At 40.3% G+C, this 23,797-nt stretch overlaps 1 protein-coding gene across 1 annotated transcript in view; it reads left to right on the forward strand.

Moving 5' to 3' along the window:
• The window catches only part of nrip2 (nuclear receptor interacting protein 2), a 39,825-nt gene extending 21,908 nt beyond the window's left edge, over positions 1 to 17,917 (forward strand). Inside the window, exons 4-6 of the mRNA XM_072267713.1 lie at positions 4,854 to 4,993; positions 9,983 to 10,035; positions 13,506 to 17,917. Coding sequence (XP_072123814.1) covers positions 4,854 to 4,993; positions 9,983 to 10,035; positions 13,506 to 13,616 — 304 coding nt within the window. The 3' untranslated portion in view covers positions 13,617 to 17,917. The remainder of the gene's footprint in view (positions 1 to 4,853; positions 4,994 to 9,982; positions 10,036 to 13,505) is intronic.
• Positions 17,918 to 23,797: the final 5,880 nt, after the last annotated feature.

A 23,797-nucleotide genomic window follows, 5' to 3' on the forward strand; every position in this document is an offset into this window, starting at 1 on the left:
AAAGGATGGTAAGGGACAGGAACCGTGGTGTACAAAGGCTGTTGAAAATCTAGTCAAGAAGAAAAGAAAAGCTTACGAAAGGTTTAATAAACTAGGTGATGATAGAGATCTAGAAAGTTATAAGGCTAGCAGGAAGGAGCTTAAGAATGAAATTAGGAGAACCAGAAGGGGCCATGAGAAGGCCTTGACGAGCAGGATTAAGGAAAACCCCAAGGCATTCTGCAAGTTTGTAAAGAGCAAGAGGATAAGGCGTGAGAGAGTAGGACCAATCAAGTGTGACAATGGAAAAGTGTGTATGGAACCGGAGGAGATAGCAGAGGTACTTAATGAATACTTTGCTTCAGTGTTCCCTACGGAAAAGGACCTTGGAGATTGTAGGGATGACTTAGAGCAGACTGAAAAGCTTGAGCATATAGACATTAAGAAAGAGGATGTGCTGGAGCTTTTGGGAAGTATCAAGTTGGATAAGTCTCCGGGACCGGACGAGATGTACCCCAGGCTACTGTGGGAGGAAAGAGACGAGATTGCTGAGCCTCTGGCGATGATCTTTGCATCATCAATGGGGACGGGAGAGGTTCTGGAGGATTCAAGGGTCGCAGATGTTGTTCCCTTATTCAAGAAAGGGAGTAGAGATAGCCCAGGAAATTATAGACCAGTGAGTCTTACTTCAGTCGTTGGTAAGTTAATGAAGAAAATCCTGAGAGGTAGGACTTATTAACATTTGGAGAGACATAATATGATTAGGAATAGTCAGCATGGCTTTGTCAAGGGCAGGTCGTGCCTTACGAGCCTGATTGAATTTTTTGAGGATGTGACTAAACACATTGATGAAGGTAGAGCAGTAGACGTAATGTATATGGATTTCAGCAAGGCATCTGATAAGGTATCCCATGCAGGGCTTATTGAAAAAGTAAGGAGGCATGGGATCCAAGGAGACATTGCTTTGTGGATCCAGAATTGGCTTGCCCACAGAAGCCAAAGAGTGGTACTAGATGGGTCATATTTTACATGGAGGTCGGTCACCAGTGGTGTGCCTCAGGGATCTGTTCTGGGACCCCTTCTCTTTGTGATTTTTATAAATGGCCTGGATGAAGAAGTGGAGGAATGGGTTAGTAAATTTGCTGATGACACAAAGGTTGGAGGTGTTGTGGATAGTGTGGAGGGCTGTCAGAGGTTACAGGAGGACATTGATAGGATGCAAAACTGGGCTGAGAAGTGGCAGACAGAGTTCAACCTAGATAAGTGTGAGGTCGTTCATTTTGGTAGGTCAAATATGATGGCAGAATATAGAATTAATGGTAAGACTCTTGCAGTGTGGAGGATCAGAGGGATCTTGGGGTCTGAGTCCATAGGACGCTCAAAGCTGCTGCACAGGTTGATTCTGTGGTTAAGAAAGCATACGGAGCATTGGCCTTCATCAATCGTGGGGTTGAGTTTGAGGTAATGTTACAGCTTTACAGGACCTTGGTCAGACCCCACTTGGAGTACTGTGCTCAGTTCTGGTTACCTCACTACAGAAAGGATATGGAAACTATAGAAAGGGTGCAGAGGAGATTTACAAAGATGGTGCCTAGATTGGGGAGTATGCCTTATGAGAATAGGTTGAGTGAACTTGGTCTTTTTTTCCTTGGAGCGATGGAGGATGAGAGGTGACCTGAAAGAGGTGCGTAAAATTATGAGAGGCATTGATCGTGTGGATAGCCAGAGGCTTTTTCCTACAGCTGAATTGGCTAATACAAGATGGCACAGATTTAAGGTGCTTGGAAGTAGGTACTGAGGAGATGTCAGGGGCAGGTTTTTACGCAGAGGGTGGTGAGTGCGTGGAATGGGCTGCCAGCAACGGTGGTGGAGGCGGATACGATAGGATCTTTTAAGAGACTCCTGGATAGGTACATGAAGCTTAGTAAAATAGAGGGCTTCTACAATAACTACACGTTCAGCACAGCATCATAGGCCAAAGAGCCTGCATTGTGCTGCAGGTTTTCTATAATTGAAAAAAGTATATAAATAATTAGATAAATCATTTTCTATTCATTCAGAGATATTTCTGTAATTTAGATTCCATCTATCATTAGTGTGTTGTGGATATTATTACATTTAGCAGTAAAGCCAAATCAAATCTACTAGAAAAATTCATGAATTTGATCAAAAAGATGTTTGAATACCATTGGTTTACAGCCAGGTACAGGTGCTGAAAGGGGACCTGGCTTTACTGAACACAGCTGCTGACATTTTGCTGTGCAGCACCACAAACCCTGAAAGGCAAAGCCCTGGTAGCAGCCACTTAACAGCTGCCAAGGACATAAGTCAATGTGCTGGGGAGAGGAAGAGAGCTCCAGGCCTTGGAGAGATACTGAAATGCTAATTAATGAGAAACTTGCCGGAGGGAGGTCTTGTGCAGCAGGGAAAGGGTAAGACAGATCTGCGAAAGCAGATTAGGAAAAAAAGCCAAAAAGACCCATAGATGTTGGAAAGATCTGAAATAGAAACCAAAAACCTACTGATGATACATGAATGAACTGAAATGTGAACTCTTGTCCTCTCTGCATAAATTGCCCTTAATCTGCAGTGTATTTATTGCATTTCCTACTTTATTTCACAGTTAAAAACCCTAGCTAAACATTGTTGGTGATTTCTGCTCCAGAACAAAGCTCCCCATGTAACTGAATCATGCCAAAGGAGCTTTCACATCTTGTGATCTGTCAAGATGAGCTGCACACCACTAAAAATAGTGCTCTCTTACAGGCACATTTACCCAAATACATATACGCTAAAAAACATGTTCTTTAATTCAACAACCTACCCTGCTATTACATTGTATACCCACCACACTAAACTGAGGTGAAGCCTCCGAAGGTGAGGTGATGAAATGTTTCAACGCTCCAACTAATACAAAATGGTTAGGAATAAGAGATGAGACCCCCACGTGTTCAGAGGGGAAAATCTTCTTTCTTTTAGGTAGAGGAGCCATGAAGTCCTAAACCAGCCCACAGAGGCCACATGTCATTCTGATTATTATAAACCTCTTTGATTTATTACACAATAGACACCATCTTTACCATCTGTGTGGCTACATAAAAATGTCTTGTGTAAAATGAAGATGCCCAGAGAATTAATTTCCCATGAGGAAGTATTTGCATATCTTCATGGGGCAGAGAGATGGTACTTTGGAAGATTGCTGTCTAAGCTACATGATGCGATTTGTAAGCAAACAGCATGCCCCAGATCCAGTCTCTCTAAGCTGCTCTCATCAGCAAGCTAAGGCAAGGGCTGGAGTTCTTGTGAGTTAGCAAAGCTATCTACAGAACCCAGAGTAAAGAAAAACAGTCTTCAGGCAGGCAGACCGTAGTCACACAGGGACACTGTGATGTGGCACAAGGACGTTTTGATCCACCAACAAGATTGTCAAATGGGAAAGGAGATGTGCAGTTCAACTGAAAATGGTTTTGATTTTTCCAAGTATTATTGATGTGGCTTTTTTTAATGGTAGCCATACCAACATCGTTGAAATGCATTCTAATTTAGGGGAAATGACATAATAAATGTACAATATGCAGAGATGAGGAAACTGATGGTGCAGGTTCTGACACTGCAGTACATCTTACTGTATCTCAGCTAGAAACTGTGTTATTTTCCATGTCATATGAATGTGCTCGGTTTAAAATGCTTTCCCCATTACAGCAATAGCCCCATACCAACTGATCACATGAATATAAAATAATAACATGCATGCTATGTTGTTCTGGCATGAGTTTGTTCATAACCTCCTCAGGCTGCTTATCCCCTCCTTGCACTACTCTAACATCGGCATCCATTTCCCCCAGAATGAATTACCAAACTCGACCCTAGTACCCTTATCTACAAACAGATTGCAACACATGGCCATTACTTAAGCTCTCCACTCCCCTGTCCCTTAGCACACGTCCCTGAAATCTCAGCCTTTACATTATTTACTCATTTTACAAGAAAAAATAGTGCAGAACTCTCAGTGAAAGCCAAGAAATACAAGGGATGGAAAAGCAATACCCAAAATTCTAATAGATAAAGACATGAAACTTCATCAGGATGCATTTTGCATATCATATATGAAACCGCAAATAGTTCGTGATAGTAACAGCTCATTCAATAGGTATCATTTTCATGGTATGAAAATTCTCATTTTCATATTCATTTTCATAGGAGGTCATTCCTGCCTGTGGCCATCAAACTTTACAACTCCTCCCTTGGAGGGTCAGACACCCTGAGCCAATAGGCTGGTCCTGGACTTATTTCCTGGCATAATTTACATATTACTATTTAACTATTTATGGTTTTAATACTATTTATTGTTTATGGGGCAACTGTAATGAAAACCAATTTCCCCTGGGATCAATAAAGTATGACTATGACTATGTATAACGTAAATTAACTGTAAGATGAACTTAACTACAGTATGGAATCTACTGTGTGAATGGTATTTTCTTTTGGTAGCACACCTTCTTTGTTACAAGGTTCTGATTTCAAGTCCTACCATTGAAAATCTAGGTCAATGCTGAAGGTGTGGTAAACTATCACGAGTGCTCATTTTCAGACAGGATATCAAACTGTTGCTTCCTCTGCTCTCAGGTAGAAGTAAGAAGTGTTATATGAATGTGTCAGGAAAGTCATCTCCTGTGTTCTGTCAATATTTCTTCTTCACTCAACTTTACAAGGACAGATTATTTGGCCACTGCCTGACAGTCTATCAATCCTGCACATTTCTACATTCCAAATGCTTCTACTCCAAAAATCGCTTTATAAGGTATAAACCACAATAAAAATTTGTGAGTATGTGAAAGACAATGTACAAATGTAAGTCTTTCTATTTTCTTTAGTTTTGAGGAATTACCTGTGGCAGAGAGTGAAGACCCTGAGCTCCCCAGATCTACCCAAAGTCCAAACACAATGGAACGAGTGGAGAAGTTAGAAATCATGTTGGGGAAAGAGAAAGTTGAGTGTCCAGCTTTGGTAGTAGGTAAGAACATCACAGCACTTTTTCCATGAATTGCAAATGGTTCTTTAAAGACCTGTGTTCAATGAACCCTGTATTTTCAAATTGTGAAAACAATTCTATGGCCCTCATGATTTTTATATACCTCTTTCTTGGGTCAAGCCTCAGCCACCTACGTTACAGGGGAAAAAAGCCCAGAATATACAGTTTCTATTTGTGACCCAAGCCCTTCAGTCCTGGTAACATCCTTGCATATCTTTTCACACCCATTCTAGTTTAATGACATCCTTTCTATAGCTAAGCAACCATTACTGCACACAGTGGGCTTCGCCAGTATCCTGTACAGTTGTAACATAGCACTCCATGTACAAAGGCTCTTGTACCCAATGCCCTAACCAATAAAGGACGATGCACCAACTGTTTTCTTCACCACTCAGTAGCCACGTTGTTTAGTGCTATCCTATTATGTGCAGAAATTGACAAAGTCAGTCACTGTGCCAAATCCACCTTCTGGCATTAACTGTTTTAGTTTCTCTGCCAAGCTTTCCAAATTAAACCACCTTCCAATTTTCCTCATCCCATTATTCCCTGCCCTTTATCCTTAAGGCTGGGAGCTGTTTGTTGTTGACCTTTTTTTGCCATTACAGTTTTACACTGTATCTTGGATATATTGGCATTTTAAAGTATTTTTTTAAAGTACCACTGTTGTAGATACAGGCTAATTCACAGAGCGTCCTTCTCTCACTATGATACAATATACTAAGGTGTAAGCAAAAAAAATCATTAGAGAATATCCACATTTCTGACCCTGTCATGAAGGAAGGATTGCTAATGGTGCATCTGAAGTAATTCATCCACATAGGCTGAAGAAATCTTAGTGATAGTTTGGGGTTGAGCTGATCCATGCAGACAGCCTCAGTTGGACAGGTTTCTACTACACCAGGTAGATGCCAGTGTTGTAACTGTACTGGAGTAGTTTAGGTAGTTAGTTCTGAAATGCCAGTTTTGAACACTACAGTCAGGTTCCACCTCTCACCTGCCAGCACTACAGTTTGATCTCATGGCCTTTCCTGTGGCCAGCGTGTTTAACTGTTTAAAGGCTGCCTTCACTGATGATGCGTGTCTCAAGAGGAGACTATGCTGGACCATTCACTTGGCACCCCTATCTGAAATGATTGCAAATGCCACGCCATTCTCTTTAGCATTTATTTGCTGGCCAAACTGAGGTCTTTCTGAATCATCTTCTATCTGTTGGTTGTTTTTAATTATTCCCCATCATTGACAACTGGATATAACAGGCCTGTATATCTCTGATCTAATTTGTTAATTATCAGATAATTAGCAGAGTTTGTTGTAGACTGTTTTCACTGTTTAGTTGACATATAGTCTTGTTTGTGGCTTTGCTAGGGTGCACATCATTTTTTAAGGATGTCGGGTGGTCCTCCTGGTTGAATTTTCTGAATGCCTTTTGAACCAGGATTGGTTATTTGACTTAAGGGTAAGACATTGCCAGGCAGTAAATTACAGTCCGTGGTGGAATACAGTGTTCTGTGTCCTGACGAAGGGTCTCGGCCTGAAACGTCGACTGCACCTCTTCCTACAGATGCTGCCTGGCCTGCTGCGTTCACCAGCAACTTTGATGTGTGTTGCTTGAATTTCCAGCATCTGCAGAATTCCTGTTGTTTTTCTGTGTTCTAACATAGTTCTGCTGCTGCTGATGATGATCCAAGTGTTCCATTTGTGTCCAGCTTTGAACTGCCAGATCAATTCTGAATAAATCCCATTTTGCACAATAGTGTAAGTGTAGGTGTCCTACGTGATGGGACTTCTGAGGGTGCAGCTCAGTAGCTACTGAGCAGCTTTCATTTCTGCTAGTACTGAGGCTGATCCAGAGAGGTGAGGAAGAAATTAAGTAGGTTTATCATTTGTGTGTGTTCTCTCATCATTTGTTCTCAACCCAAAGTGTTAGCTACATCCTTCAGAACTCAACCAACTTGATTAGTAGTGATCCTACTGAGTCTCCAACCATACTATATACTGTGCCTAGCTGCTTTCCTTTGTCCTTGAATAATTTAATTACTATTTTTACTTATAATATGTCTCCCTAAAGATTTCTGGCTCTCACTTAATACTGTTACGTTGTTACAGAAGAGAGAAAGCATTTGATTGCATGTCAGCAGATCATCCAAGTACACAATCTAGAAAGCCACAGATTTTAGACCATAAGATATAGGAGTAGATGTAGGCTATTCGGCCCATCGAGTCTGCTCCACCATTCGATCGTGGGCTGATCCAATTCTTCCTGTCATCCACTCCCCTGCCTTCTCCCCATACCCTTTGATGCCCTGATTAATCAAGAACCTATCCATCTCTGCCTTAAATGCACCCAATGACTTGGCCTCCACAACCACCCTTGGCAACAAATTCCACAGATTTACCACTCTCTGACTAAAGTAATTTCTCTGCATCTCTGTTCTAAATGGATGTCCTTCAATTCTGAAGTCGTGCCCTCTTGTCCTAGACTCCCCTACCATGGGAAATAACTTAGCCATATCTAATCTGTTCAGGCCTTTTAACATTCAGAATATTTCTATGAGATCCCCCCTCATTCTCCTGAAATTCAGGGAATACATCCCAAGAGCTGCCAGGCGTTCCTCATATGGTAACCCTTTCGTTCCTGGAATCATTCTCATGAATCTTCTCTGCACCCTCTCCAGTGTCTGTATATCCTTTCTAAAATAAGGAGCCCAGAACTGCACACAATACTCCAAGTGTGGTCTCATGAGTGCCTTATAGAGCCTCAACATTACATCCCTGCTCTTATATTCTATACCTCCAGAAATAACTGCCAACATTGCATTCGTCTTCTTCACCACTGACTCAACCTGGAGGTTAACCTTTAGGGTATCCTGCACCAGGACTTCCAAGTCCCTTTGCATCCCTGCATTTTGAATTCTCTCCCCATCTAAATAATAGTCTGCCCACTTTCCAACAGTTTTTGTTGGGCAGAAGGATTTATCCCTAAAATTTATGAGGATCTGAGAATGTGCTTGTTTCTTCCAAACAATGTAATTCAATTCTCAAAGCTTTCTACCACAATTGCTCTTTTTGTTACAAGCTCCACATGGGGGAAAAAAAACAGAATGTTGGAACAAGAGCTGTTGTCACGTTAAAGCAAGCAGTGAGGTGGTGAGAATAGTAACAGATTGTGGATTGAAAAGAAAACCAACATTGTTTACAATGAGAATTTGATGTCAGATGATTCTATTAAATGAAAACATTCTGTCCTGATCAAATCTTTATGCCGTTTTTGAAATTCAGGCACAATGAATTTTCAGTATATTGTGGAGCTGCTTAGTATTTCTCAGGAAAATTGGATTTTATAAAATCTTATCAGTTGATTTTAACAATAAGACCCATATCAGTGTTCTCATTTTAGGAGTTCAGCAATTCTTTTTCTCCTTTGTGTGGCATTAAAACAGAATTCCCATAAAGATACCCAATCTTCAGTTCCAGGGTTTCCAGTACAGAGTGGTCAGACCTCTCTCTCTCTAATATCATGTTGTGTCAATTTCAGCCTGTTCAAGGAATCTGCTGCAAGATCTCACAGCTGACAGCATTTAACATCAGGGAAGCATGATTAATGTCTTTTGTTCCTGTAATGTCAAGGTTGCTAAGTTCTTGGATGAGGTACCCTTCTATTTCTCTTCCCCCTGCTGGCTTTTGGTGATATTTCTGAAGCTTTTGGTTCATGTCATCCACTGAGAAATCTGATAGACATAGACAAATCTCTACAGAAATCTAATCGAAGATGCAAGAAAGGTTCAGACATGACTGTGAGCAGTGTGCAGAATAAATGGCAAGCTTTCAGGGTGCTGTTGATTATTGATCCTTTAAACAGTGGATTTCAGGGAAAACGTTGTAACTAAAACATAGAAATACGGAGTAGGAGGCGGGACTGGACTCTGCAGCACTGCAGGCAATATAGCTATGGCTGATCCTCCATCTCTGCTGTACCCCTGCTCCCTCCCTACTCTACTTGTTGCCTTAATGTCTAGAAATGTTTCTATCCATCTCATAATAAGTCAGTGACTTGACCTTCACAACCTCCTGTGATCGGGAATTCTACATGTTACAGCTCTGACTGAGCAAATGCCTCCTCACCTCAGTCCTAAATGTCTTACCCCTTATTTAAGAATGTGACCTCTGATTCTTGACCCCAGTCGAGAAGCAAAGGCCATCAGACGAGGAAAATATCTTCTCTGAAATCAATCTGATAATCTTGTCAGAAATTTTGTGAGTTTCAATTAGCCTCTAAACACCAGGACTAATCAATCATGAACATTACCTCACATTTTTAAAATATATATTATTTCTGTTTTGCGCCATTTTTAATCTATTCAATATATATATATTTACTTAACTGATTTATTTACTTACATTTTCTTCTTTCTATATTATCGTGTATTGCATTGAACTGCTGCTGCTAAGTTGATAAATTTCACTACACATGCCAGTGATAATAAACCTGATTCTGATTTAATTTGTCCTCATATGAAAATCCCACATCCCTACTCCCTCAAAGACAAGTACATCCTTCTTGGGTAAGGAGAGTAAAACTGCATTCAATTCTCCAGGTTATTTTGTCATTTTTTCCAGAAAGCTGAGGCTGAAAAGCATACTGGAGACAAATTCTGGATTTTGGACTACTATAGATATCAGTTAGGGAGTTTTCTCAATCTAAAGGAAAAGCAACATATCTGCATGTCATCTCATGTGGTTCCACCTATCACCTGCCAGCACCTGCCACACACCTCCCTCTCACGTCTGTATACTGGCAACCTCCCCTCTATACCACAGGTCTGATGCACAGTCTCAACCCAAAACCTTTGCCTGAGTAACTTGTGAAATATTGTGCTTCTCTGAAAATTCATAACCTGGAAAGACATTGAGTGATCTGAATGTTGTGCTGTTGTCAAGATATGTAATGTTGTTGTCCATTTTGTCTAATAGATGACGAGATATGTGAGCTATCCCTCGGCCTTCAAACCCTTCTGTCTCTCAAAGTAAGTCCTCTTAGGCAACCCTACAAATCTGGGATGACTTGCCTCCTTTATTATAAAGTGAATCTGTATTATCGGGGGTGGTGCTGTAAAGTTGTGGGCAGTTGTTGGAGAACCTTTGTTTTATAGATATTGTGAAAGGCCCTCTCATGGGCTTCAGTGAACAAATTGACAACAACTGGAGCCTAGTGTTCAAATTTGCATAGGTTCAAGTGTTCCCCACCTGTCTATTGATTCAATTTCAGCAAGAAGCTCTTTTAAAATGGGGTGGATCACTGTGACAAGAAGGATTGAGAAAGGTGTTAGGCCAGTAACATAACATCAGTCCACATCAAAATGGGGCCCGCTTAAGATAAGATTACAAAACCCAGTCACGAATTCATGAGCCTGACTGCTGCCTGGCACAATTTCTGTCTGTTTTATCAGTAAGATCTTTTCAGCTGATTGGTATCTTGCCAATAATTCATAAGGATTGGCACTGATCTGTAAATAATGGTCAGGGTCACGATAGATAAGAGCAATGTAGATTGTTGTGCAGAGGAGGATTAGTCTCATATATCTCCATACAAGAAAATGTCAAAAGTTGACTAAGCACTTCCAAAACATTGTGAGTTGTTTTGATTTTGAGCAAGAGTGTAAAATGATCAACTGTACATTTTAAAAATTGCTGGTGAACGCAGTAGGCCAGCCAGCATCTACAGGAAGAGGTACAGTCGATGTTTCGGCCCGAGACCCTTCGTCAGGACAAACTGAAAGAACAGCTAGTAAGAGATTTGAAAGTGGGAGGGGGAGGGGAGATCCAAAATGATGGAAGAAGACAGGAGGGGGAGGAATGGAGCCAAGAGCTGGACAGGTGATTGGCAAAAGGGATATGAGAGGATCATGGGACAGGAGGCCCAGGGAGAAGGAAAGGGGGAGGGGGGAAGCCCAGAGGATGGGCAAGGAGTAGAGTGAGAGGGACAGAGGGAGAAAAAGGAGAGAGAGGGAAAAAAAGTAATAATAATAAATTAATAAATAAATAAATAACAGCTGGAGTACCAAGGGGAGGTGGGGCATTAACGGAAGTTAGAGAAGTCAATGTTCATGCCATCAGGTTGGAGGCTACCCAGACGGAATACAAGGTGTTATTCCTCCAACCTGAGTGTGGCTTCATCTTTACAGTAGAGGAGGCTGTGGATAGACATATCAGAATGGGAATGGGACGTGGAATTAAAATGTGTGGCCACTGGGAGATATTGCTTTCTCTGGCGGACAGAGCGTAGGTGTTCAGCAAAATGGTCTCCCAGCCTGCGTCGGGTCTCGCCAATATATAGAAGGCTGCATCAGGAGCACCGGACGCAGTATATCACCCCAGCTGACTCACAGGTGAAGTGTTGCCTCACCTGGAAGGACTGTCTGGGGCCCTGAATGGTAGAAATGAAAAACGAAAATATTCTGTGGTGTATAATGGGTGGTCAGTTTAATATCCTCTTTACCCTTGCTGATATGTCATTCCTCAAAATGGCTGGTACCCTGGCCTGTGTCTCTGAAACAATTTATATTATGCCTTGTATTTTTAGGAACCTCCAACCCATTTTTTTTGTACTAGTTGATCACTTTTGTTGCTACGATTAATAAATCTGCCAATATGCACAAGTCTAGATCACGTAAACAGCAAACGAAAAGTGACCAGTTGCTGTAGTTTTTCCGGTATTAATAAGGAAACAGAACAATTCAGCACTGGAACAGACCCTTCAGCCTGGAATATATGTGTCGAATTTGCTGCTGTTTCAAACTAATCCCACCCATCTACATGTGTTCTCTAGCTCATTACCTGCCTGTTCATCTGCCTGTCTGAATGCTTGTCAAACGTTGCTATTGATCCGTTTCTACCACCTCCCCTGGCAGTGCATTCGAGGCACCTATCACTCTGCGGTTAAAATAAATCTTCCCTGTAAATCTCCTTTAAACTTTCCCTCTTTCACCTCAAAGCAGTGCCCCCTTATATTTGACGCAGCACTGGATGACGATCCTACATTTGACAGTTCCTTGAATCTTTTATGTTTTGCTGATCAGTTAGACAGGGAAATGATGTGAAATTTTTTGTAATTAATTCCCCTTCAACATTTCAGAAATCCTAGTAATGAATTCATAATCTACAGTAAGGATGCTGTAAGTTTCCCTAGCACCTGTGCCCTCTTGTATGTGTGCATATGACTATAACTCAGCTCGGACTTTGACAACAGAAACAACATGTACAACACTATAACGTCTGCCCACCTTACACTAAATTCTGTTCATCTAGTGTTGCCAGAGGTTCGAGAGGTCGGTGTTCACGCCATCAGGTTGGAAGGATCTCAGCCTGAAACGTCCACTGTACTTTTTTCCATAGATGCTGCCTGCCTGCTGACTTCCTCCAGCAGTTTGTGTGTGTTCGTTGGATTTCCAGCTGCAGATTTTCTCTTGTTTGTGATAATTCTCACCAACTAGTATTGATATGAATCCCCAAGATTTAAGTTTGTAATATTTGTCTTCATTTACATGTTCTGACATGGTTCTATATTTTCCCATTGCTGCAGCCTTCCCAACCAGAATGCATCTTTCATTTCTCCACTCTTGCTTTTCTCTTCATCAACATTTTCCAACATTATCTGGAGAACTGATAGTCATCTTAGTGCACGTTCTGAAATAGTATCTATAAACCATTCCATCTTCCTATTTATTAGTTCTTCAAAACCTCATCAAAATTAATCTTTCAACAAGCTACAGCTGCTTTTGTATTTCATTTTTCTACAGTTCATTATTTTCCAATTTCAATTTGGTGAAACACCTTGGGATATTTTACAATGTAGGCACATAAGGCAAGATGCTGTTCATGTTTATCTTGACTCAACCCTTTAAAACATGAGCCCAATTTTACTGTCAGCAAATCATGTATGCACTTACACTATTCTTATCATTTACCACTGCCAAAAAAAAACAATGTTATTTGCTACAACACACACACAAACTGCTGAAGGAACTCAGCAGGCGTTGCAGCATCTTTGGGAAAGAGTAAACAGTTGACCCTTCATCAGGACTGGAGAAAAAAGATGAGAAGTCAGAGCAGGAAGATGGGGGGAGGGGAGGAAGAAGTGCAAGGTGGTAGGTGATAGGTGAAACCAGGAGGGGGAGGGGTGAAGTAAAGAGCTGGGAAATTGATTGGAGAAGGGGGAATCTGATAGGAGAGGACAGAAGCCATGGAAGAAAGGGAAGGGGAGGAGCACTAGAGGGAGGTGATGGGCAGGTAAGGAGATAAGATGAGAGAGGGAAATGGGAATGGGGAATGGTGAAGGGGGGGACTTAAAGTACTGGAAGTTTGAGAAATCAAAGTTTATGCCATCAGATTGGGGGCTACGCAGACGGAATATAAGGAATTGTTCCTCCAGCCTGCGTGTGGCCTCATCACGGCAGTAGAGGAGTCAATGGACTGACATGTTCTTTGTTACCTACAGTGTGTGATTGACTTGGAGAGGCGAGCGCTGTTGCTAAGAAATTCGAAAACACAACTACAATTCATAACTGAAGCAGAAGAAGAGCAAGAAAATGAAGAAGAGAAAGAGTGAGAAAAGTTACAATATTTTGGTATATTAAACAGAAAGCTCAAATAATTAACTAACATTATGAAGTTTCTCTCCATCTCTCTTGCTTTCCCTGTGCTTTAACTTTGGTTTACCTTACTGCAGAAGTAATCTGGCATGGATGAGAGAGAGGACAACAATGTAACATCTTGCCTCTCTTACCACAGCTCTCCTAGATCACCAAAACCCTGTTCCACCCTAATTTTGTTTTGGCATTAAAATAAAAGATCTGTTCACTTTGTCATCTTTATTGCTGCTCCCAGGGTTGAACACTCTGGTATTAAAAATAATTTACTTTTAATAAAATAATTTCTGCAATAATTAACTAAAATTAAATCCTAGCAGTGGGAAGTGTGAAAGATTACTTCCTCTTGTGGCTGCTTTTGTTGGTTTGGGTGCCAAAAATTATAAGGATATTTAAGATGATGATGCCAAAAACAGAAAGGTCCTGATGGAAGGAACCCTACAGGAGAAATAGACAACAGCAAATCTGAATAAGATTTTGAACGATCGGTAATATTTTTACCCTGTACTGATTTATATCAAAGAAGTTTAATTTTAAAAATACTAATTAATTCCTGTAAATCATTCCACTTAAGACAAAACAATTTAGCAGTGGTCAGTGCACCATGTTATAAGAAAGCTTTACATAGATCTGATCTGTCAAAATTGTAAGTTACACTAATATCCTCTTTAGTGTGAGGCCAAGAGATAAAATGATTTTATTTTGATCAATAATTCATAAATGGTAATCAACTTCAGACAAAATTCCTTTAAGTGGATGTCCTGTGTTTGCTAATATTGTGTGCTATTCCAGTGAACTGAATCTTTCTCCATTCTAGTTTAAAATTCTGGTGGACCATGACAGCAGTCATTTTTTCTGTCTTTGAATTCCAATGTAAAAATGCCTTACCAATAAGCATACTGTATAATATTCCAATAGCTCAACCTTCCCCCATTTTCTTCAATAAAAACATCATCCATATCCATAGCCTTTTTACCTGTCATTCTAACTGCAGATCAATTTGGATTGCAGCCAAGAACACATTTTTTAAAACTGTATACTCTTTGTTGTTTTCTTTCTGCTAATTTTATTTTTACCCTGTTTTATTTCCAAATCCTATGTACAGCAGTCATTGAATTTGGCCTCTATGAGTCATTTTAAATACATGGATCTTCCTCTCAAAAATAATACTTTTGCTACTTAAATATGTGAATTAAGATAAAAGAATGCTGTAACTGGTCCAACAGGTAAAGGCTCACATTTTACAAATGTAACTGTTGATAAGCAGCCTAATAAGTGCTGAATTTTTCCGGTTTAAATATAAGGCATATAATGTTGTAATGCACTAAAGCTGTGGAAACTTCAGTTAAAATTAGAAAATTATAAATGTTAAACACTTGTTTGAAAAAGATGAACGCCAATCATTTTGACCTTGGTGGCAGTGAAAGTTCTAGAAAAATAAAGGGTCACATTCAAGCATGAATAAAGGTGGATAAAGTTGGCCTGTATTTGTTAAAGGTAAATGTGTCTTCATTAAAATGTTAAGTTTTTTGATGAAGTAACAGAGAATTGATTAGAGAAAAGTCACTGATATGTATTTGGGGATTTTCTAACAGTTTTTGATGAGGTGCTATTTTGTCTTCAAGTTTGAAGGCCATGGAATAAAGAGAGCTTTAGCAGCATAGATAGCATAGAGAGGAAATATAAAGTGATGAAAAATTGTTTTCAGAATGGAGGGAAGTGTGCAGTGCCCCAGAGCTCAATAATAGGACCTCTTTTTTACTTAATAGCATGGGCTTGGGTGTAGACACTCAATTTCCAAATTTGTATATGGTCAGAATTTGGAAATATAATAAACTATAAGGAAGATAAGAGAAGCTTCATATTAGTGAATGACCTAAAGACAAGCCATCTATGTAGGTCATAAAATTTCAATAAATTAACCATCACAGGAAATGTGAAAGTCTATTTCTGCCCAAGCCACAGATGCCTCATCTGTGGGCTGAATGTTACACTCTTGACGGGCCATTTACAGCAGTAATCACTTGGAGCTGGGTTTTGGATTTGTGGTGGGGGTAATACAGTGGAAAGGGCTCTCTGCACTTAAGGCCAATTTATTAGAGCTCCAGTGCCTTAGGACTCATCCCATACTCTAGTACAGAAACAAAACAATCCTCAGCCCATCTTGAATCAACTAAAATGCCTTGTTCAATGCTGACCACCTCGCCTCAGTTTCTATTATCAAAATACAAATCAGTTTCTTTTCACCGCCTTCCCATCACAAAGCATAGACTTTGTACCTGCCTGTGCATCTTCGATCATCAAAATTATCAAGTCCAGAACAAGGTTTGTTACTCATTGGTAGTTTTAAAGGTGGGCAAGTTTTTCGACCAATCTGATAAGGAAATGTTAAATGTTTTCTAAGTCAAATTCAGATATTTTTATGAATTAACTCTGTTGAATTTGGCTGGCATGGGGGTGAAGGCATGAATTATGCCAAACCAAGCTCCTCTTCTGCAAAACAAAATCACAACTGTATAATGCAAAAATAATATAGAGGTACATCAATCATAATGAATGTCCAGGCCCAAGAGCAGCACATATGAGCATTAGTTGATTAAAGCTGAAACCAAAGTTTGTCTACATTTAGCTAAAATCTAGATCCTTATGGTACTTTTCTTTCAAAGTTTTTCTGAAAATCACGTTAACCTACTTCAGTAGTCTCAATAAATATTGCAATGATGCAGGATTTGTCCTGAGCTTCTCTCTCCTTCGGGCAGTATTGTAATAGGTACAAATGAGGACCAGTAGGAATCTAATACCTACCAAGTGCCATTGGCGTTTTCCTATGTCGTGATGGTGAAACATTTTCCACATCTCTGTACATCAAAGTGTTTCATTTTATTCAAAAATTGAAAAATTCAAAATCTTTTGGGCCTTTTCACATCCTCGTTGTTTTTGAATCAGGTATATTATGACCAACAAATTCTGAAATATGCTGTTTTGTGGCAGCAGTGCAAGACACAAAAATTACTGTAAATTACAGTAAAAATAAATAAACCTTGCAGAAGAGGAACAGTGAGGTCGGGATCATTGCTTCATGGGCCATTCAGAAATCTGTTCACTGAGCGCTATTTTTTTGAAAAAAAATTAAAGGCAATCTAGAAAATCCCTTTCCATATTGGAAATATTGTTGAAAGAGTACCATTTAATTAAAAAATATGATTCATTTTGCCACTGTTTCTGAGCAGTATGCCATTGAAGCCTGGCATGGTTAGTTTAATTACTAGAAGGAGACTATGTTGTTGATTGCCCTCCATTCCTTTATATAATGTGCCTGGATTTGACGACTTCTCCTGCCAGTGATGGATTTAGAAGTTAAAGAGGAGTAACTTAACACCACCAACTTTGCAGTTACCCCGTAGCATGATAATTTGGTGGCATTGTATGTTACTGTTCATAGGAACCAGAAATTTAAAGTTTATTATTAACACAATCAAACATGGTATGAGGAACATTAAATATTCAGAGGGGAATAAAGGCAATGGGCTAATAGCCCAAGCATTCTATTCATTCATGTACATATTTATAAGGCATCTCATTCAAGAAAGATGGCAAATGTTCAAGGTTTTGTTTACCCCCAATAAATAGTGCAGTGTTTCTATATGTTTCTATTTTGTTTGCTCCCAATTCATGCAGTCCATTCTGAATTTCAGTAAGGTATCACAGTAATCATTATCAGCCCACCAGTAGCTCAACTAGACATTCACTGTTGAAATTATTTAAATAACTAGTACTTTGCTTCAAAATTATATATGTTATCAATGCAATTCCCAATTTTATTGTCATTGATTTATATATCATAAAAGAAATGTGGAATAAAAAATCTAGAATGAAAAGAATGCTTCTGAACTCTTGGGAGGAAAACTAAATGTAAGATCTCCTCTATTTTGCAATTGATTTGTTCTACGATTACCAAGCATTGAGGTAGTAAAAATCAGAATTATTTGTAACATATGACATCCACATTCTTGCCAGGTTACTTTGGTGACAATGCTTTACATTTACTTTATATTTTGGCTCCGATGGTACTGTACAAGAGCAGCGTAATTTGTTCCTGAATGCCCAAATGGATGTTTTGTTTGTCCAGTGTGGACATTTCAGCACAACAAACACACCAATTACTTACACTTCACAAGCTCTGTCTTCTTACCAGTATTGTATGTTACCTTGTTACGCTGGTGTGCACCATGTTATTAAAATAAACTGGCATTGTCAAACAGCAGAGTGTAACTGGCCTTGTGTTTTTAAATAAATACACATATAAACATACAAAGAAATTAATTCATAATAGATATGGACGAGCACTGGGCACACTGAGTCAGACCCTACTGGATCCAGTCTCTGCAGACATGTGTGATTCCCACATGCCCAGACAATATTTCTGGATGCAGAATACCAGACAAGATGACCCTCAGCAACCGAGGAGCATCACGTGAGGTAAAGGGGGCTTTCTTCTAGGGCCTTGATCCTGCAATGCCACCCTCAAAGAGTATTGTCCTTTTTTAAATGCTTAACTATTAATTAAAGCATTATGAAAAACAAAATAATGTAAACTAAAAGCACTTTAGAGTACTAATGAACAAAATCAGAGAAAACTATTAAAGAAAGTAAACCTATTCTCACACGCTTACTGGGCCGATGGTTCAGTGACCTGTTCACATCTGTTATGCCAGACATAAAGCTGAGAGCTTTGATGTAAAGGGCATCCACCCCCTCTTCTCTCAGTATGTCATTATTCCACCGCTGAGTTCAATGGTAATTTCAGCACCACAGTGGAAGATCAGATGTATCAGAAAGATAAGATATACATATGAAGGTGGTGGCTTTTCAAAATTGTATTCAAAAATTTTCAGCATTATCTCTGCAGCAATTGTTAAACCAATCGGATCAATTTACAGCAAAGTCTGATGTCATACTGGAAAAAGTAATTTCTTCTTTTGTATTAATTCAAAAGGCAAGCAGCAATGTGGGTGATTTTTGGTGTCAGTGCTACTGCAAATGCTGAAGCACAATAGAGAGAGTCTGTAAAAAAAAATTCAATAGCTCTCAGGACACCTATGTAAAATGAAATGCAAAAGCTAAGAGTAATACTGTCTCACAGCCAGTAATATGCAAAATCAACGAGCAAGCAGCAATTCACGACAGAAGGACCAGCCCAGTTGGATATCCTCTCAGGCATCAGCAAGCAAACTTTGCTGCATTCTGATGAGAGCCCGATGTTGCTCATAAAGTTGCAATTCCTTTGCCACTTTTACCCAAATTCACTACAGAAGTTGCACATTACCATCCAATTAAATTTCAAGTTATACTTTTCATATTCGTTACATCTAAAATTGTGTTTTTTTTTTCTTTTCTACAAGTTTTTGCTGGTTCTCTGCCAATGCTCCTTAGCAACCAGCTGCTCAGGAGAGACACCCAGACTGACTGTCTATGCTTTTGCTTAACAGAATGAGAGCTCGGTATGGAGTAAATTACAGGCACAGACACACATATAAGGGCACTCTATGCATTTTTACTTGGTCCCCTTTTGGTGAGGTTGTTTCCTATGCTTGTACTTATTGGATCAATTGTGGAAGGGAATACAGGAAACCAAGCTGAGGGTGAACATATACAGAAAGAAACTGTTAATCCGTCTGTTTAATTAATCAACATTTTAGACTACAGCAGTAACACCTTTCAATATATTGATAAGGTGTATGCTGATTTTATGCAGGGAAGTCAGTCAGTCACAAAGGAACATGGGTGTTATCAAGTCAATATGAAGAGGAGGAAAACAAGTTGTTAAAAATGTAAGCAGGGTAAATACTAAAGACCAACGAGAAAAATCCTAGCATAACAGCACTGAATTAACATTCAAAACCCTTTTAGGACAACAGAATTCCAAAATGAGCAAGGGTCCTACAGCAAAGTCTAAAAACACAAAAGGCCAGAAAAATTCATCAGGCTGGTAGAGAAACAGAATTAACATTTCTGATTAATAATTTTTCATTAGTCCTCGGAAAGTTAGAAAAAAACAAGTTAATATGTGTGTCTGTGTGCATGTATGTGAGAGAGAGAGGGGGAGAGAAAGAAAAGGCAGGTAACTATGAGAAGAAGACCTACAAGAGGTTAGAGATAAGGAAAGGAAAGATTGAATGATCCAAGTGGTGGTGATGCCACCTGATATGTACTATCTGGAGGAAGTTTTTCTTTATTCACTTATGGGACGTGGGCTTCACCAGCTAAGCCAGCATTTATTGCCCATCCCTAGATGCCCTGGAGAATGAGCTGCCTTCTTGAACCGTTGCAGTCCCTGAGGTGCAGGTACACCCACAGGAGGTGTAAATAGAAGAACATAAATGAAAGCTGAAAAGAGGAGAAAAGGAAAAAAACTGAGTGTTGGGAATACAAAATAAAAGACTGAAATGTCTGGAGCTGAAGTTTGTAGTAAATAGGTGAAAGAGGAGGCAATATCCCTCTGACCAGCTCTGCCATTTAATAAGATCATGATGGATATTTTGCCTCAGTGAGACTTTACTACACTAGCTCATTTCCAAGGATTCCCTGAATATTTAAAAACCTGCAGCGGCTCTCTGGAATATACATGTCAAATGAGGATCCACAATTGATAAGTATATTCAGGATAGAAATCACAAAATCCTAAGGATTCACTACTCTCTACATAAAGAAATTGCTTCTCATCTGAAGCAACACATAGCAAGGAAGAGTGAGGAGGTCCTGGAGAGTGAGTATAGAGAGCTTGGTAGGACGTTGAAAAGCAGGACCTCAAGGGTGGTAATCTCAGGATTGCTACCTGTGCTACATGCCCGTGAGGGTAAGAATAGGATGCTCTGGAGGATGAACAAGTGGCTGAGGAACTGGTGTAGGAGGCAGGGTTTCAGATTTCAGGATCATTGGGACCTCTTCTGGGGCAGGTGGGACCTGTACAAGAGAGACGGGTTACACTTGAACTACAGGGCGACCAATATCCTTTCAGGGAGGTTTGTTAGTGCTCTTGGGGAGGCTTTAAACTAGATTTGCAGGGCGATGGGAACAAGAGTGCCAGAGAGACAGTGTGGCTGGGGTGAAAGTAAATGATGTTAAAAGTTCAAGCAAATCCGCTAACAGAAAGGTTGTGAGTGGTGGTAAAAATCTTCTGAGGTGTACATATTTCAATGCTAGGAGTATTGCGGGGAAGGCAGATGAGTTGAGGGCGTGGATTGACACGTGGAATTATGACGTTATAGCAATTAGTGAAACTTGGCTACAGGAGGGGCAGGACTGGCAGCTTAATATTCCAGGGTTCTGATGTTTCAGATGTGATCAAGGCAGAGGAATGAAAGGTGGGGGAGTAGCATTGCTTGTTAGGGAAAATGTTACAGCAGTGCTCAGGCAGGACAGATTAGTGGGCTTGTCTACTGAGTCCTTATGAGTGGAGCTGAGAAACAGGAAAGGTATGGCCACATTAGTGGGATTGTATTACAGACCACCCAATAGTCAACGAGAATTGGAAGAGCAAATCTGCAGAGAGATAGCAGGCAACTGCAGGAAACATAGTTGTGGTGGTAGGGGATTTTAATTTTCCATATATTGATTGGGACTCCCATACTGTTAGGGGTCTAGATGGTTTAGAGCTTGTAAAATGTGTTCGGGAAAGTTTTCTAAATCAATATATAGAGGGACCAACTAGAGGGGATGCAATATTGGATCTCCTGTTAGGAAACGAGTTAGGACAAGTGACGGAAGTCTGTGTAGGGGAGCACTTTGGTTCCAGTGATCATAACGCCATTAGTTTCAACTTGATCATGGACAAGGATAGATCTGGTCCTAGGGTTGAGGTTCTGAACTGGAAGAAGGCCAAATTTGAAGAAATGAGAAAGGATCCAAAAAGCATGGATTGGGAAGGTTGTTCTCTGGCAAAGATGTGATCGGTAGGTGGGAAGCCTTCAAAGGAGAAATTTTGAGAGTGCAGAGTTTGTATGTTCCTGTCAGGATTAAAGGCAAAGTGAATAGGAATAAGGAACCTTGGTTCTCAAGGGATATTACAACTCTGATAAAGAAGAAGAGGGAGTTGTATGACATGTATAGGAAACAGGGAGTAAATAAGGTGCTTGAGGAGTATAAGAAGTGCAAGAAAATACTTAAGAAAGAAATCAGGAGGGCTAAAAGAAGACATGAGGTTGCCTTTGCAGTCAAAGTCAAGGATAATCCAAAGAGCTTTTACAGGTATATTAAGAGCAAAAGGATTGTAAGGGATAAAATTGGTCCTCTTGAAGATCAGAGTGGTTGGCTATGTGCGGAACCAAAGGAAATGGGGGAGATCTTAAATTGGTTTTTTGCACCTGTATTTACTAAGGAAACTGGCGTGAAGTCTATGGAATTAAGGGAAACAAGTAGTGAGATCATGGAAACTGTACAGATTGAGAAGGAGAAGGTACTTGCCATCCTGAGGAAAATTAAAGTGGATAAATCCCCGGGACCTGACAGGGTGTTCCCTCGGACCTTGAAAGAGACTAGTGTTGAAATTGCAGGGGTCCTGGCAGAAATATTTAAAATGTCACTGTCTACGGGTGAGGTGCCGGAGGATTGGAGAGTGGCTCATGTTGTTCCGTTGTTTAAAAAAGGATTGAAAAGTAATCCGGGAAATTATAGGCCGGTAAGTTTAACGTCGGTAGTAGGTAAGTTATTGGAGGGAGTACTAAGAGACAGAATCTACAAGCATTTGGATAGGCAGGGACTTATTAGGGAGAGTCAACATGGCTTTGTGCGTTTGACCAATCTATTGGAGTTTTTTGAGGAGGTTACCAGGAAAGTGGATGAAGGGAAGGCAGTGGATATTGTCTACATGGACTTCAGTAAGGCCTTTGACAAGGTCCCGCGTGGGAGGTTAGTTAGGAAAATTCAGTCACTAGGTATACATGGAGAGGTGGTAAATTGGATTAGACATTGGCTCAATGGAAGAAGCGAAAGAGTGGTAGTAGAGAATTGCTTCCCCGAGTGGGGGCCTGTGACTAGTAGTGTGCCACAGGGATCAGTGCTGGGTCCATTGTTATTTGTCATCTATATCAATGATCTGGATGATAATGTGGTAAATTGGATCAGCAAATTTGCTGATGATACAAAGATTGGAGGTGTAGTAGACAGTGAGGAAGGATTTCAGAGCCTGCAGAGGGACCAGCTGGAAAAATGGGCTGAAAAATGGCAGATGGAGTTTAATACAGACAAGTGTGAGGTATTGCACGTTGGAAGGACAAACCAAGGTAGAACATATAGGGTTAATGGTAAGGCACTGAGGAGTGCAGTAGAACAGAAGGATCTGGGAATACAGATACAAAATTCCCTAAGAGTGGTGTCACAGGTAGATAGGGTCGTAAAGAGAGCTTTTGGTACATTGGCCTCAATTAATCAAAGTATTGAGTATAAGAGCTGGAATGTTATGATGAGGTTGTATAAGGCATTGGTGAGGCCAAATCTGGAGTATTGTGTTCAGTTTTGGTCACCAAATTACAGAAAGGATATAAATAAGGTTGAAAGAGTGCAGAGAAGGTTTACAAGGATGTTGCCGGGACTTGAGAAACTCAGTTACAGAGAAAGGTTGAATAGGTTAGGACTTTATTTCCTGGAGCATAGAAGAATGAGGGGAGATTTGATAGAGGTATATAAAATTATGATGGGTATAGATAGACTGAATACAAGCAGACTTCTTCCACTGAGGCAAGGGGAGAAAAAAACCAGAGGACATGGGTTAAGGGTGAGGGGGGAAAAGTTTAAAGGGAACATTAGTAAGGGCTTCTTCACACAGAGAGTGGTGGGAGTATGGAACGAGCTGCCAGACAAGGTGGTAAGTGCGGGTTCTTTTTTAACATTTAAGAATAAATTGGACAGAAACATGGATGGGAGGTGTATGGAGGGATATGGTCCGTGTGCAGGTCAGTGGGACTAGGCAGAAAATGGTTCGGCACAGCCAAGAAGGGCCAAAAGGCCTGTTTCTGTGCTGTAGTTTTTCTATGGTTGCTATGGTAACACAGACCCAAGCTGGAGAAACTCAGCAGGCCAGGCAGAGTAAACAGTCGACATTTTGGGCCAATGCCCTTCATCTGGACTTGGAGCTTCAGCAGAT

This window comes from Mobula birostris, chromosome 9 (assembly GCF_030028105.1).
Source record: "Mobula birostris isolate sMobBir1 chromosome 9, sMobBir1.hap1, whole genome shotgun sequence".
NCBI classification, from domain to species: domain Eukaryota; kingdom Metazoa; phylum Chordata; class Chondrichthyes; order Myliobatiformes; family Myliobatidae; genus Mobula; species Mobula birostris.